At 51.0% G+C, this 14,452-nt stretch overlaps 1 protein-coding gene across 3 annotated transcripts in view; it reads left to right on the forward strand.

Annotated features, from left to right (window-relative positions):
* Nucleotides 1–211: 211 nt before the first annotated feature.
* CSE1L (chromosome segregation 1 like) overlaps nucleotides 212–14,452 on the forward strand; it is a 119,012-nt gene continuing 104,771 nt past the window's right edge. The window contains exons 1-11 of one of the 3 annotated variants that reach the window (XM_077253300.1): nucleotides 212–482; nucleotides 3,506–3,563; nucleotides 3,971–4,066; nucleotides 4,564–4,706; nucleotides 5,334–5,435; nucleotides 5,529–5,674; nucleotides 5,747–5,837; nucleotides 6,288–6,395; nucleotides 6,926–7,018; nucleotides 7,102–7,269; nucleotides 7,476–7,605. In XM_077253300.1, coding sequence (XP_077109415.1) covers nucleotides 3,982–4,066; nucleotides 4,564–4,706; nucleotides 5,334–5,435; nucleotides 5,529–5,674; nucleotides 5,747–5,837; nucleotides 6,288–6,395; nucleotides 6,926–7,018; nucleotides 7,102–7,269; nucleotides 7,476–7,605 — 1,066 coding nt within the window. In that variant the 5' untranslated portion in view covers nucleotides 212–482; nucleotides 3,506–3,563; nucleotides 3,971–3,981. Of the gene's footprint in view, nucleotides 483–2,764; nucleotides 3,008–3,505; nucleotides 3,564–3,970; nucleotides 4,067–4,563; nucleotides 4,707–5,333; nucleotides 5,436–5,528; nucleotides 5,675–5,746; nucleotides 5,838–6,287; nucleotides 6,396–6,925; nucleotides 7,019–7,101; nucleotides 7,270–7,475; nucleotides 7,606–14,452 lie in introns of those variants that run through there. The other 2 variants (XM_077253301.1, XM_077253302.1) reach the window with 2 other exon arrangements.

Raw genomic sequence — 14,452 nt, forward strand, 5'->3', positions numbered from 1 at the left:
AAAAAACCCACAGATAAATACATGTAATGTGGACTTTAAAATCCGCCACTACGAAAAGGCGGAAAGCGCTAAACAACAACAACAAAAAAAAAACAGGAGCAAATGCATTTTTTCTGAAATGGGTTTTTCACCGACACTTGTTACGTGCCACCCAAAGGGAATTAATTAGAGAATATATGGCCACATTTGTCACATTACACAGGGAGGAGTCACGTCACGTCACGTCACGTCTTCTCTTCTCCACATGACAGATACACGACCTGAGGGCACAGAGAGCCCCGCACGCCTCATTCAGCAGCACCGAGGCCTGGGACATGCGCAGTGAGGGCGCATGCATGGGTATGCGGTATGTGCAGTGAGGAGGTGTGACCTGACCAGACGCATGCGCAGTGAGGACAGCGCGCCATTTTGCCGGAGTTTGAATGTGAGGTGCTGAGGCCGCTGCGCAGGGGGCAGAGGAGTGGAACGTGCCCGTGTGACAGGTAATGGCAGCGGGGGCAATGCGGAGACCTGTCATGGTTGGAAGGCGGATGTTATGCGTGTGAATCCGGCCTTGTTGTTTTCATATAGATACTGTGGAGTCATCGGGGGCGCCCGAGCCCCTACATGTCCCAGTGTGAAAGCTACTACCTAGAGGGGAGGACGGTGCAGGCGGAGCCAGAGCCCAGTGTGTCCTGCCTGTACTATCAGCACCATGACTGTGTGTCCCCCGAGTGCTCTGTACCGGCCCCTTACTGCTGCTGTGCGCTAGAGTCAGGGCGGTGCGGAATGTCCTAGGGTCTTCTCTTATCTCCCCCTGTGCCTGTTGCCTCCCATCTTTTTGTCACCACCCCCTTGTTTCCCCTCCACCATCTTGTTGCCAGTGCCACCCAGTTGTCTCAACCCCTCACCTTCTTTTGGCCGAACTTCTTTTTGTCACTTTTCCGCCCTCTTATTTTTTCCCCACCTTCCTGTCTTACCATTGTCTTGCTCCACCACCACTTTGTCTCACCCACCTCCATTTTCTTTTTGCCAGTCCCTCATTTCACCTACATCCCCCCCGCTGCCTTCTTGTTGCCAGCCCCATGTCTCTCCGCCGTCGCCACCACCTTCTTGTTGCCAGTCCCTTGTCTCACCACCACCACCTTCTTCTTGTCGCCAGCCGTTTGTTTTGCCAACACGAAGTTCTTGTCACCACTCCCTTTCTTCGCCCCACCATCTTGTTTCCACCACTTTTTTCGCCTTAAACACCTTCCTGTCGCCAGCCCCTTGTCTCCTCGACGCCGCCACCACCACCTTCTTGTGGCCAGCCCCTTGTCTCCTCGACGCCACCACCACCACCTTCCTGTCGCCAGCCCCTTGTCTCCTCGACGCCGCCACCACCACCTTCTTGTGGCCAGCCCCTTGTCTCCTCGCCGCCACCACCACCACCTTCTTGTGGCCAGCCCCTTGTCTCCTCGCCGCCACCACCACCTTCTTGTGGCCAGCCGCTTGTCTCCTCGACTCCACCACCACCACCTTCTTGTGGCCAGCCCCTTGTCTCCCCGACGCCACCACCCCCACCACCTTGTGGCCAGCCCCTTGTCTCCCCGAAGCTGCCACCACCACCTTCTTGTGGCCAGCCCCTTGTCTCCCCGACGCTGCCACCACCACCTTCTTGTGGCCAGCCCCTTGTCTCCCCGACTCCACCAACACCACCTTCTTGTGGCCAGCCCCTTGTCTCCCCGACTCCACCAACACCACCTTCTTGTGGCCAGCCCCTTGTCTCCCCGACACCACCACCTTCTTGTGGCCAGCCCCTTGTCTCCCCGACACCACCACCTTCTTGTGGCCAGCCCCTTGTCTCCCCGACACCACCACCTTCTTGTGGCCAGCCCCTTGTTTCCCCGCCGCCGCCGCCGCCACCACCACCACCTTCTTGTGGCCAGCCCCTTGTCTCCCCGACTCCGCCAACACCACCTTCTTGTGTCTAGCCTCTTGTCTCCCCGACGGCGCCACCACACCTTGTGGCCAGCCCCTTGTCTCCCCGACGCCACCACCACCTTGTCGCCAGCCCCTTGTCTTGCCCCACCACCACCTTCTTGTTGCATACCTTTTTTTTGCCCCACCATCTTTGTCGCCTCTCCTGTGTTTCACCCACATTACCTTCTTGTTAGCATCTTCTCGATACCCACCTTTTGTCCCCTTCGTGTCTTGCCTTCCATCTTCTTGTTGCTACCCCCTTGTTTTACTCCACACCCCCTTCTTGTCACAGTCTTCTTCTTCTACACTCCTTTTTTTTGGCTCCCTCATGTCTTGCCCATCCACTTATTGTTGCCACCTTGTTTTGCCCCCACCTTCTTCCGGTTAGCCCGGTCTTGTCCCCCCACCACCTTCTTGCTTTCATCTTGTCTTGCCCCCAACTTCCTGTGTCCCCCCTTATCTTGCCCCTCCTGTACCTTGTTACTCTTTTCTTTCCCCTCCACCTTTCACTTCAGTCTTTCCGCTCCACCTCTTTATTATAGCCTCTGACTTTCTTACCCATCCCCTTGCTATCTTGTCTTGGTACCCCTCTCCCTTATCATGGTCTTGCTTTGCTCACCCCATGCTGACTCCCCTTTTCTTGCCCCCTTGTTCTGCTCCTTTGCAGCATGAGTGTAATAGATGAGAGCAGCATCACGAGGGGTTAACATCTCCTGCAGTCTGGGCAAGGGGTGGAACCTTCCAGTGATTGTCAACCAAACTCTGCTTGGCTCCTCCCCCTCTTCTCTGATTGGTAGAGGGGCCGCCTCCTTCACATCCCTTTGGAGCAGCTCCCTGTCACTTGGTGGCATCTGGGCATTGCTTGTCTGTGACTGAGGCTTCCCATGGAGGCTGGGGAGCTTTCCTGCAGGAGGAGCAGACTCATGTGTCACATCCAAGCTGTGTGGAGTGCTCGCTCTGGTCTGGTGAGTTTGGAGGGCCGGGGGATCATTGCTGCTTTGTGTCTCCACCTCTCCTGCTCCTCGGTGCCTACCACAGACCACGTCCTCCAGACCTCTCATCACAGGTATTAAGGGTTGTTCAGTTTCTATATTAATACCTTGTATGTGCCAGGGCAGAGACCAGGAGCAACCCAAACTCCAGAGTGCCTCAGCCCCTCCTGCTGAGTGTAATGCTGAACAGTGACAGTCCTGTAATCTGGCATCTGATAATCCGGCTCCTTGATTCCAACACTGAGCCTAGAGGGGTAATTCATCAGATGGTCATAGTAATGTCTAGACCAGGGGTCAGCAACCTGCGGCACTACAGCTCCAGTCTGGAGGCCTTTACTCTCACGGCATGATAGGAGTGGTAGTTTCTCAGTAGCAGAATGCCAGCAGTGTAAATTCAGGGTCTGCACCATCATTTGCGTATTAGTGACCTTTGGTCTGATTTCTACCCTAGTGGTATCATAGTTTGGCCTCTTCAATGATCGGCACTTGCTGGGGTTGGTGCTCACTCTTAAGGTCTGTAACCTGTCTCTGTACATGTGAAGCTTCTTACATCAGATTTGTATTTCTTACAGGTTGTGATTTCTACTAAGATTCCTGTAGAATAAGGAACGAAGTGCATCGCGAGTAAAGGTGAGTGAGAATCCTCCACAGATCAGCATCACATGCCGTAATATCCAGGAGTGGGCGACCACCTTGGCTTGGTAGGTCTCTCTATTCACTTCTACGGAAGGTCAGCACATTTCAAGAATGTCCTAGCCTTTTCTGTTCCATGAAACTTATAAAGTGATCTGCTGGGTTCTAGTAACATAAAAAAGCTCAATCTGTATTAATCCATATAACGTACCTTTACAAGCAACTGTCTGGTGTGGGCCATGTTATGTACATATGAGTAGGCTGGAGCCGTTGACGACTTTTCAATCATGTCCTGATTTTGGTGTTAAGTATATAGTGATGTGAGCACAACCTCAGAAGGTGCCAGAGTAGGTTCCCACAGATTTTGGCGATGTCATTTGATTTCACCATTTCTGCCTTTTTAGGTTTTGCAACCATGGAGTTGAGTGACGCCAACCTGCAGGCCCTGACTGAGTATCTGAGAAAGACACTAGACCCGGACCCTGCAGTGCGTCGGCCAGGTACATCCAATGTGTGGTGTCCATCACTAGGCTTTGGAGAGATTTCCTGTTCTTCTGAAGAATCCACCTTTACTTGCTAACTTCCACTAATAAGTGGATAGAAACCCTTATAATAATCACACGTCAGTTCCTGCAGCCTATATTGTATTATTTCTCTGCCTCCAGCCTCTATAACACATATTATTTAGTGTATCTTGTAATGACTGGTCCTCTTCACATTGCATCCACAGTATGATGCTCTAATAGACCTCTGCTAGTCATGTGAAATGGCAGCCTCTCTGGCGCGTTGATTAGTGTACAGAGGGCCATAATTGTAGTTGCCAGCATACCTCTATTAGAAGGTCCGTCTTGCGTCCCTTTCACTACAGCATTGCCACAGAGACTGTTTTGCTTTATACAATTCATAGTTGTGAGTGGCCGTAGCACCTCCATCACTACGGATGTGCTGCGTGTGTCTTGGATGCGCTCAGTTTATCATTTCTTTTTTTTGTATTTAGCTGAAAAATATCTGGAATCTGTAGAAGCAAACCTGAACTACCCCCTCCTGCTGCTCACCCTTGTGGAGCGATCCCAAGATAACGTCATCAAAGTGTGCTCCTCCGTAACATTCAAGAACTACATCAAGAGGAACTGGAGAGTGGTAAGTATATAAAACCTCACCTATCCACCGCTCTGTTGTCATGTGTTTATAAAGTATGGTTCTCTGACAGCTATAATGACAGCAGGACAGTTTGACAGCTGGTGTGTTTTATTGATTGCACATTTTGACGGCTTCATCCATTGTGGTGACTGCAGTGTTAAAACTGCTTTGTCCACCATAGGGATGGTGCGGTAACAAAGCCTGTCCTTACAGGGAATCTGTCACCAGGATGTTGCTATGAGATCTGAGAGCAGCATGATGTAGAGGTAGATACCCTGATTCCAGTGATATGTCACTTATTGGGCTTCTTGTAATCACTGTTTTCTCTGCTGCAGTTCTCTGAATGCTGAGCTCTTTATTGCACTGTCCACACCCCTGATTGGCAGCTTTTTGTGTACACTGTTCATAGGCAGAAAGCTGCCAATAAGTGGTGGGGGCAACGTTGTAAAGCAGTCAAGTAGTAATGATCTGCTGATTAAACAGTGACCTTATTGAAACTACAACAAGCAGACCAGTAAGTGGCAAAGCTCTGGAACTGGGGTCTCTGCCCCTACATCCACCTGCTCTTGGATTACATGGTAACAACCTTCATAATATTCCCATAATTCTGTTTTTTTTCCGGTTCAGATCGAAGATGAGCCAAACAAGATCTGTGAAACTGACCGTGTGGCCATTAAAGCCATCATAGTAAACCTCATGTTAAGCAGCCCTGAACAGATCCAGAAGCAGGTGTAGTACTCCCGAGCCTCTCATGTTCTGTGGGATCGCTCTGCTCCTAAGATGCAGCTTCTGCTAAAACCCTGATGCCGTCTTCTCTTATAGCTAAGCGATGCCATCAGTATCATAGGGCGGGAAGATTTTCCTCAGAAATGGCCAGATCTGTTGACTGAGATGGTAAACCGTTTCCAGAGTGGAGATTTCCATGTCATCAATGGCGTCCTACACACGGCTCATTCCCTGTTCAAGAGGTATGGAGATGAGCCATCGCCTGCAGCACTGAGGTGCCGGTGACTGCTGCTGATGTCTTCTCCTTGTGCTAGGTACCGCCATGAGTTCAAGTCCAGTGAGCTGTGGACAGAGATTAAACTAGTGCTGGATACCTTTGCTTTACCTCTCACCAACCTTTTTCAGGTAATGCCCTCTATCTCTTCTTCTACAACACATTAAGTGGCTAAATTTGTGTTCCCCATTCATTGCCAGCATGGTGTGGATTGTCCCTTAGGGGACACACGTTGCGGATTTTGCTGCGGATTTGCAGCTGCGCCACCGCAGCAGCTTTCCATGCATTTAAAGTACAATGTAAACCTATGGAAAATGCAATCCGCAGTGCGGTTTACATTCCGCAGCATGTCAATTCTTTGTGCGGAATCCGCAGCAGTTTACACCTGCTACATAATAGGAATCCACAGGTGTAAAACCACAGGTGGAATCCGCACAAAATCCGCATAAAAACCACGGTAAATCTGCAAGTAAAACGCAGTGCCTTTTACCTGCAGATTTCTAAAATCCACTGCGGAAAAATCCTCAGAGCTCCTTTCTACGTGTGCACATACCCTTATTGTCTGCTCTTTTCTCTTCCAGGCAACCATTGGTCTATGTAATACTCATGCTAATGATGTCAGCGCTTTAAAAGTCCTCTTCTCCTCTCTCATTTTGATTGCCAAGTTGTTTTACAGCTTGAATTTTCAGGTATGGAATTGTAATTGTGGTCATTTGATGGGTCATGATGCATATAGGGATGATTCGTATCCTGAACACTGAGCTCAACTACCCTGCGTCCTTTATATTTTGTATGGATGGATCTGTTTGGTAGATGTTGCAATGACTGTAGTCTTAGAAGGATATACATGCCCCTGGTATAACATGTATGGAGCTAAGAATAGCATATCATCACACACTCTTATTAGGATTAGAAAGCGGAGCATGGGAAGACCCAGCCTAGTGTGATGTCATTGTGGTAAATCATAGAATACCACAACACTGAAATGAATTGATGTAGTTTAATGGGAGCAAAGGTGCATCAAAAATTCTGTACATGTATGCGTCATTGTTGTGGTGTGACATTGCGTCTGGCCGTCAGATCAAAAGATCTTTGGATGCTGTCAGATAAGTGTTGGTTCTGAGGGCTCCTGTCCAGTGGACACAAATTACTAATGTGGCCGATGGACCAGATCCTGCCAACTTTTTTTTTCATACATTCTTTCTGTTTTGCTCTGTAGGATCTCCCTGAGTTCTTTGAAGATAACATGGAAACCTGGATGACCAACTTCCACAGTCTTCTGACCCTGGACAATAAGCTGCTCCAAACAGAAGTGAGTTGTGTATGACTCCGCATCAGTCTTCAGATAACCCTCACCCATGTTCGTAACGAGATTATGTGCCTTTTGGATTGCAGGATGAGGAGGAAGCCGGGTTGCTGGAATTGCTGAAGTCACAGATCTGTGACAACGCTGCTCTATACGCACAGAAGTATGATGAAGAATTCCAGGCCTACTTGCCTCGCTTCGTCACTGCCATATGGAACCTGCTTGTGACCACTGGTCAGGAAGTTAAATACGACTTGGTAAGAATTGACATTTTCCTGTAATGTATCTATGCTGAAAATAAGATCCTCTGAAATGTTCTTGTTTCAGCCTTTTGATGTGGATGGGCGACCTTGTGTGTCGTTTATGTAGGTTCCCCCAGGGCAATCTGCGGAGAGTAGCCCTTGTGATGACCTTGTCATACAGATGGTGCTTTATACTCACTAACACTCTTTATCATCCTTAGCTGGTGAGCAACGCCATCCAATTCCTGGCATCAGTGTGTGAGCGCCCACACTACAAGAACCTGTTTGAGGATCCAAGCACCTTGACCAGTATTTGTGAGAAAGTCATTGTCCCCAACATGGAGTTCAGAGGTAAAGATTTTGTCATGTCTTATAGCTGAATATCTAAAATGGACGTGTGGTTTCAGAAAACTTCTAACATGTCACCAGTTTTGATCTAATGAGGGTTTGATTACTGAAATGAGCAGAAGCACTCTGCCAGGTACACTGTTCCCTTGGCAGTTTGACTGCTTCTTGGAGACACTAGTAGTGCAGACTTTTTCTCTACGACCTTATACACCACTAACCATGGCTCTGCTAGTGCTCTGCTAGGGCATTTCTGCCCTTTCCTCTCCAGTAAGTCCTCCATTCTCCTGCATCCTCTATCCAGTTCTGTATTGATATCTGCCCATTAATAACCCTGAGGGGCACTGCCCTGGCGACTTAAACTCTGCCCAGTGAGCTGTACCTTTTTTTCCTCTATCGCCTCTCATTGGGGGACACAGGAACCATGGGTGTATGCTGCTGCCACTGGGAGGCTGACACTATGCAAATAAAGAAGTTAGCTTCTCCTCTGCAGTATACACCCTACCGACAGGAAGTAGGATATTCAGTTTAGCTTAGTGTCAGTAGGAGGTGGACACGGGTCTTTCATTAGACCCTTATCTACCTCAATGTGCGTCGTTTTCTTTCAGGTTTTCCGGAGGGATACAGGGTGAACAGTCACACCTGTAATCCCACATTATGGACTATGAGTACGGCGTGTACTGCCACCCCGTATCCTCATAGATCCCCCAGCAGGACCATGATCCTAGCACACAAGCATGCTTAGAAGTCCGGTCCTAGCTCCGTCCCCCACCCACTCGCTCACCAGAGCCTGTCGGTTGGAGGAGACGAGGACGTCCACCAGCAAGTTCAGGACGTCTTTTTGCATCTGGAATAATGAGGTATATTTCTCCTTTTCCTCAGGTTTTTTTCCGGAAGAAGATATACAGATGAAGAAGGTGAGTATTTAGAAGGTGTCCCATCTATTTCCTTCAGAACCTTTAAGTTAGGGATTCCCTTTAGGGAGGTGGGGGGGCCTTTTCCTAGGGGAAATACCAGGGCTTTCAGCAGCACTTTTAGCCCTGCTCAGGCCCCATTAACTACACCCAACCCCCCCAGTCTGGACGCGGGATTCGGCGCCATTTGAGGGGCCACCTTTTTCAGTGGCACAGGCGAGATGTTCGCTGCGGCGATGGCTTATTTGCCTCCTCTCATTCAGGCGGTCGCCGCCATCTAACCTAGGCCCCGGCTTCTCGGGCCTACTCCGGCGAGACGGCCGCCGGGTTCCAATTTAGGCCCCGGCTTCTCGGGCCTACTTCGGTGTGGCGGTCGCTGGTTTCTAATTTAGGCCCCGGCTTCTCGGGCCTACTCTAGCGCAGTAACTCCGCCCCCCATTTGCTCTCCTTCGGGCGGGCTTTCTCCCGCCCGTACCTTCTTCCTGCAGGGCGCCTAGCTCCGCCCCCTATAGCAGTGCCCGCAACTGGCGCCATATTGGTTACCCTGGTGTGTGCTCATGTCTCCGCCCACTTCTTCCCAGCCACCGCTCTACAGCCGGCGCCATCTTCCTGCCCCAGGCTTGCGCTGTCGGCCCCGCTCCTCTTCCGGTTTTAATAGCGGGCCTTTTGCCCTCCTTTTCCTGGTGCAGCATCCAGCACGTCTTTTATGGTTCCTCTGGCGCCGCCATGGGTCGTCGCATCCAGCGGTGCATCTGTCTGCAGGACCTGCTCCTCTACAGCCTGGAAGCTACAGGACATCTACTGTGAGTATCTCTACACAGCAGACTGACACTTCCCTCTGCCTCCGTCCCCTAACCCTCTGGCACCATGTCTAATTCTAAGGGAGAACTCTCCCGTCCTCCTGCTTCTTCTGCTATTTTGGTCCGTCACTTTGTATGTTCGCCTTACATATGCAGATTTCCCTCCCTCTGTCAGGACTGCAACAGCTCCGCTGTGCCCACCGCCCTGGACACCCCTGCTGTCCGAGAGAGTGAGTTCCCTATCCCAGGGTGGGTCTCCTCTCTGTCCCAATCCCTGCGATCTCACCCGAGTGTCTCAGACCCTAGTGTCTGTGCTTGATAGGTTGCCCCTGAGGTCTTCCGCTGTGGCCAGCGGGTCACAGGAGGCTCTGTCCGAGTCTACCAAGATTGGCCGCAAAGGATCTAGACAGGAATGCCGGTCTGAGGTTTTTTTTCCCGGTCTTCCTCCCCCGGGTCAGGCGAAGCATTCTCGGATGCACCTTCGGAAGATGTGTTGAAGCTGGATTCTAACCAAATCGCTAGCATGAGGGATATGGTTCAGAACCTCATTGCTGCAGTTAACCAAACCTGTGGCATCAAAGACTCCGCTACGGAACCCGCAGATCAGGCGGTTTCGTTTAGACGGTCCAAACCACCTTCCAAAGTTTTCGCCCCTCATTCTGAGTTTGAGGAGCTGATGGCCAGAGAAAGAGAGAATCCGGCCAGACGCTTTCAAAGAGGACAGCGCCTCAGCGTGTTATATCCTTTTTCCCCGGAGCACCGCCAACTGGACAGCTTCTCCCTCCTTGGGCCCGCCAGTCTCCAGACTACACAGTCCGGCCCTTTTCCTGGTGCAGCATCTTTGAAGGAATCTAATGGTAGACATTTATAATCCTTTGCGAAGTCAGCCTTCAAAGCGGCTGCGTCCACTCTTTGCCCGGCTTTTGCCTCCTCATGGGTTTCAAAGTCTGTGGCCAAATGAGCAAAGCAACTCCGTCAAGGCACTCTGGCTGGGCCCAACCAGAACAGCTAGCTGTTCTGACCAACCAGATTTCTCATGCGAGTGAGTTTTTGGTTCTCTGCCTCCCTGGATGCCGCGTCTCGTGCAGCTCAGGCATCCAGCAATGTCGTGGCCATCCACCGGACAGTTTGGCTTAAGGCCTGGCAAGCGGACCTGTTTTCTAAGAAGGCACTTACCACCTTGCCCTTTCAGTGATCACGTCATTTGGTTCCAGACCGGTCCGAATTATTAAGGACACGACCGGGGGGGGGGGGGGACAAGTTCCCTTCTCCCCCAATCCAAACCTTGCCGACCTCTTCCTCATCAGCAGAGGTCGCAAGCGCGCCAAGATAGGAAGAAGTTTCCCTTTAGGTCCACTTCTTCCTGGCTCTCCTGCTATTCGCAAAGAAGATCCACCAGGTCTAGACCTGGAAGATGTACCTCGGCATAATTCTCACTGAAATCCCGGCGCATCTCCCAAGCGGGCGCCTTCCTTTCTTCAAAGACGTTTGGCTTATGGCGATGGAGGATGCATGGGTCAGAGAAGCGATATCCTCGGGATGCAAAATCGATTTCGCTTCTCAGCCCTTGGATCGTTTCTTCGAATCTCGCCCTCCAAAAGACCCGACTTTGGTTCTGGGTTTGCTTGCAGCCATCGCCTCTTTCCTCAGCGCGGAGGTAATCGTTCCCGTTCCAGAAAGAGAAGGATTCACAGGCTTCTACTCGAACCAATCCCGGTTCTCAAGTTACTAAATAAAAGGGTTCGTCTGCGACTTTCGGAATGGAATCCCTTTGTTCAGTAATCACTTCCATGGTGGCATAGGAGTTTCTGTACTCCATAGACGTTCTGGACGCCTAATTTCATGTCCCTATATTTCCAGGACATCAAAGATTCCTGCGCTTTGCGGTACATCAGGAGCATTCCCAGTTGGTCGCGCTGCTTTTCGGTCTCGCAACCGCTCCCAGGGTTTTCACAAAGATCACGGCGGCACTGATAGCCATCTTGAGAGTCAGGGGAATGGTACTTTTCCGTAACTCGACGACACCCTCATCAAGGCTCCGTCCTTTTCTCAGGCTCATGAGAGCCCGTTCATTGTCCTCGACACTCTAGCCCGTTTCAGGTGGCTTGTCAACAGGAAGAAATCCTGTCTTGTTCCCTCCCAGCGCCTCGTCTTTCTGGGCATGCTCTTCGACACTCGTCAGACCAAAGTCTTCCTCCCCGAAGATGAGAGATCCATCCTTCGTCTGGACGTATGCTTGCTCCAGGGTCCTCGGCTTCTCCTTTCGATCGGCCATGAAGGTTCTGGGGAGGATGGTAGCAACATTGGAAGCGATTCCCTTCGCCCAATTTCACTCTCGACCTCTAAAGCAGGCCATTCCGTCACAGTGGGACAGGTCTGTCTTCTCTCTGGATCGTCCGATCCGACTCTCTTCCCGGGTCAAGTGGTCCCTCAACTGGTGGCTGACGTCACCTCTCATCCCCCAGGGCAGGTCCTTCCAGTTCACTGGCGGGTGGTGATGGTGTTTCGCCACCTGACTGTTCAGGGTCGGTGGTCGGCGCAGGAGTCTTCTCTACCGATCAACGTCCTCGAGATTCGGGCCATCCTTCTCTCTCTTCGTCACTGGGAAAGGATTCTCAGGGGTCTTCCTATCCGAATCCAGCGGACAATGCCACGGCGGTGGCATATATCAACCTTCAAGGGGGGACTCGGAGCTCCTTGGCCGAGGTATCCAAGATCCTCCTCTGGGCAGAGGCAACAGTTTCGGTGATATCCGCGGTGCATATCCCCGGCGTGGACAATTGGGCCGCTGGCTTCCTCAGCCACGAGGGTCTCGCGGCAGGGGAATGGCCCTTGCATCCGGAGGTTTTCCATCAGATTTGTCTTCGATGGGGGACTCCGGACGTGGACCTCACGGCGTCCCGAATGAACAGGAAGGTTCCTCGGTTCGTCTCCAGGTCTCGCGACCCCCTCGCAGGGGGCGTCGACGCTCTGGCCATTCATTGGTTGCAGTTCGTGCTGCCCTATCTATTCCCACTCCTGCCCTTACTTCCCAAGCTGTTGAAAAAGTTAAAAGCCGGTTATTCTGATTGCCCCGGACTGGCCCAGGAGAGCTTGGCTTGCGGAGACTGTCAATCTTCTCGCGGACGCCCCTTGGCGCTTTCCAGAAAGGCCCGAGCTGTTCTCTGAGGGTATGATTTGCCACCCGAATTCTCGGTCGCTCAGTTTAACGGCGTGGCTGTTGAAACCGCAGTTCTATGAGCGTCCGGCCTTTCGGACCGGGTGATTCACACCATGATCCAGGCTAGGAAGCCTTCGTCTTCCAGGATTTACTATCGTACCTGGAAGGCTTATTTCCGTTGGTGCGAGTCCAACTGCGTTTTACCTAGGTCCCTTTCCTTGCCTTCCATTTTGGCTTTCCTTCGGGCAGGACTGGATTCGAGCCTTGCTCTTAGTTCCCTGAAGGGCCAGGTTTCTGCGCTCTCCATCCTTTTTCAGAAGACTGTATCTTCTCGGCCACAGGTTAAGACCTTCCTTCAAGGAGTGGCCCATGCTGTCCCTCCGTTCAGGGCCCGTGTGGATTCATGGGATATAAATCTGGTACTGGACGTTCTGAGGGTTTCCCCCTTTGAGCCTCTCAGGGAGGTTCCCCTGTCACTCCTATCTTGGAAGGTGGCCTTTCTTGTGGCCATCACTTCTATCCGCCGCGTTTCCGAGTTGGCGGCCCTCTCTTGCTGACCTCCTTTCTTGGTCATCCACCAGGACAAGGTGGTCCTCAGGCCTCTGCCTTCCTTCCTTACTAAGGTGGTTTCCACCTTCCACCTCAACGAGGGCATCGTTCTACCTTCCTTTTGCCCAGCACCGACTCATCCTCTGGAGCGATCGTTGACCAAGCTGGACCTCGTCAGGGCAGTGAGGATCTACCTGAATAGAACGTCCGCTTTCCGGAAGACGGATTCTCTTTTCGTCATTCCTGATGGCAAGCGCAGAGGCCTGCCGGCTTCCAAGGCGACTATTACTCGCTGGATCAGAACGGCAATTTTGGAGGCTTACCGGGTCAAGAACAGAGTGCCCTCTCCGGGGATAAAGGCTCACTCGACCTGGGCAGTCTGCGCCTCCTGGGCGGTGCACCACAGGGCTTCCGCCCTACGGCTCTGCAAAGCGGCAACCTGGTCTTCCATCCACACGTTCGTCAAATTTTACAAGGTCCATACCTACGCTTCGGCGGATGCCAGCCTATGCAGAAGGATCCTGTAGGCGGCAGTGGTGAGTCCTTTGACCTGATGGAAGTCTGTTTTTCCCACCCTAGGGACTGATTTTGGACGTCCCATGATTCCTGTGTCCCCCAATGAGAGGCGATAGAGAAAACAGGATTTTTGGTTACCGTAAAATCTGTTTCTCGGAGCCTTCATTGGGGGACACAGCACCCTCCCAAGTTGAACAGCTCTGTTTATTGTGTTATACTGTTAACGTTCGAGTTCTTTGAACACTCTTTGAGTGTTTGAAACTGTTAAACTGTAAAGCGCTGCGGAATTTGTTGGCGCTTTATAAATAAAGATTATTATTATAATATTTTTTCTCTCTTACACGTTGCTTCTCCTACTGCTTTCTCACTAACTGAATATCCTACTTCCTGTCGGTAGGGTGTATACTGCAGAGGAGGAGCTAACTTTTTTTATTTGCATAGTGTCAGCCTCCTAGTGGCAGCAGCATACACCCATGGTTCCTGTGTCCCCCAATGAAGGCTCCGAGAAACAGATTTTACGGTAAGCAACCAAAAATCCTGTTTTTTTTCTTAGACACTAGGCTCAATTTTAGCATAGTTGTCATAGATCTGCTGCAGTGGGTTTTTATTTTTCTTTCTAATTACCTTCAGGGGATGTCCCCAATGTTTTTTTTTGTTTGTTTGTTTTTTTTTAGTCACAGAAGGACACATGATATACTCCACATTAGTGTAGCCCTCCATTCTTTTCTTAGTCAATTTCCTGTTCTATTCCCTAGGGATGTGACCTTTTTAGTGTTCCCTTCCTTTGCATTCCCCCCAAAGCCAGTCTTTCCTTTCTTCTGCTAGCTGCAGCCTAGACATTTTTTGGTTTGCTCTTGGTGTTGTAGAGGTGTCCTCCTGGGAGCCCTATTGCCTCTGTAATCAAAGCTCTTCTG

This window comes from Ranitomeya variabilis, chromosome 4 (genome assembly GCF_051348905.1).
Source record: "Ranitomeya variabilis isolate aRanVar5 chromosome 4, aRanVar5.hap1, whole genome shotgun sequence".
Taxonomy (NCBI): domain Eukaryota; kingdom Metazoa; phylum Chordata; class Amphibia; order Anura; family Dendrobatidae; genus Ranitomeya; species Ranitomeya variabilis.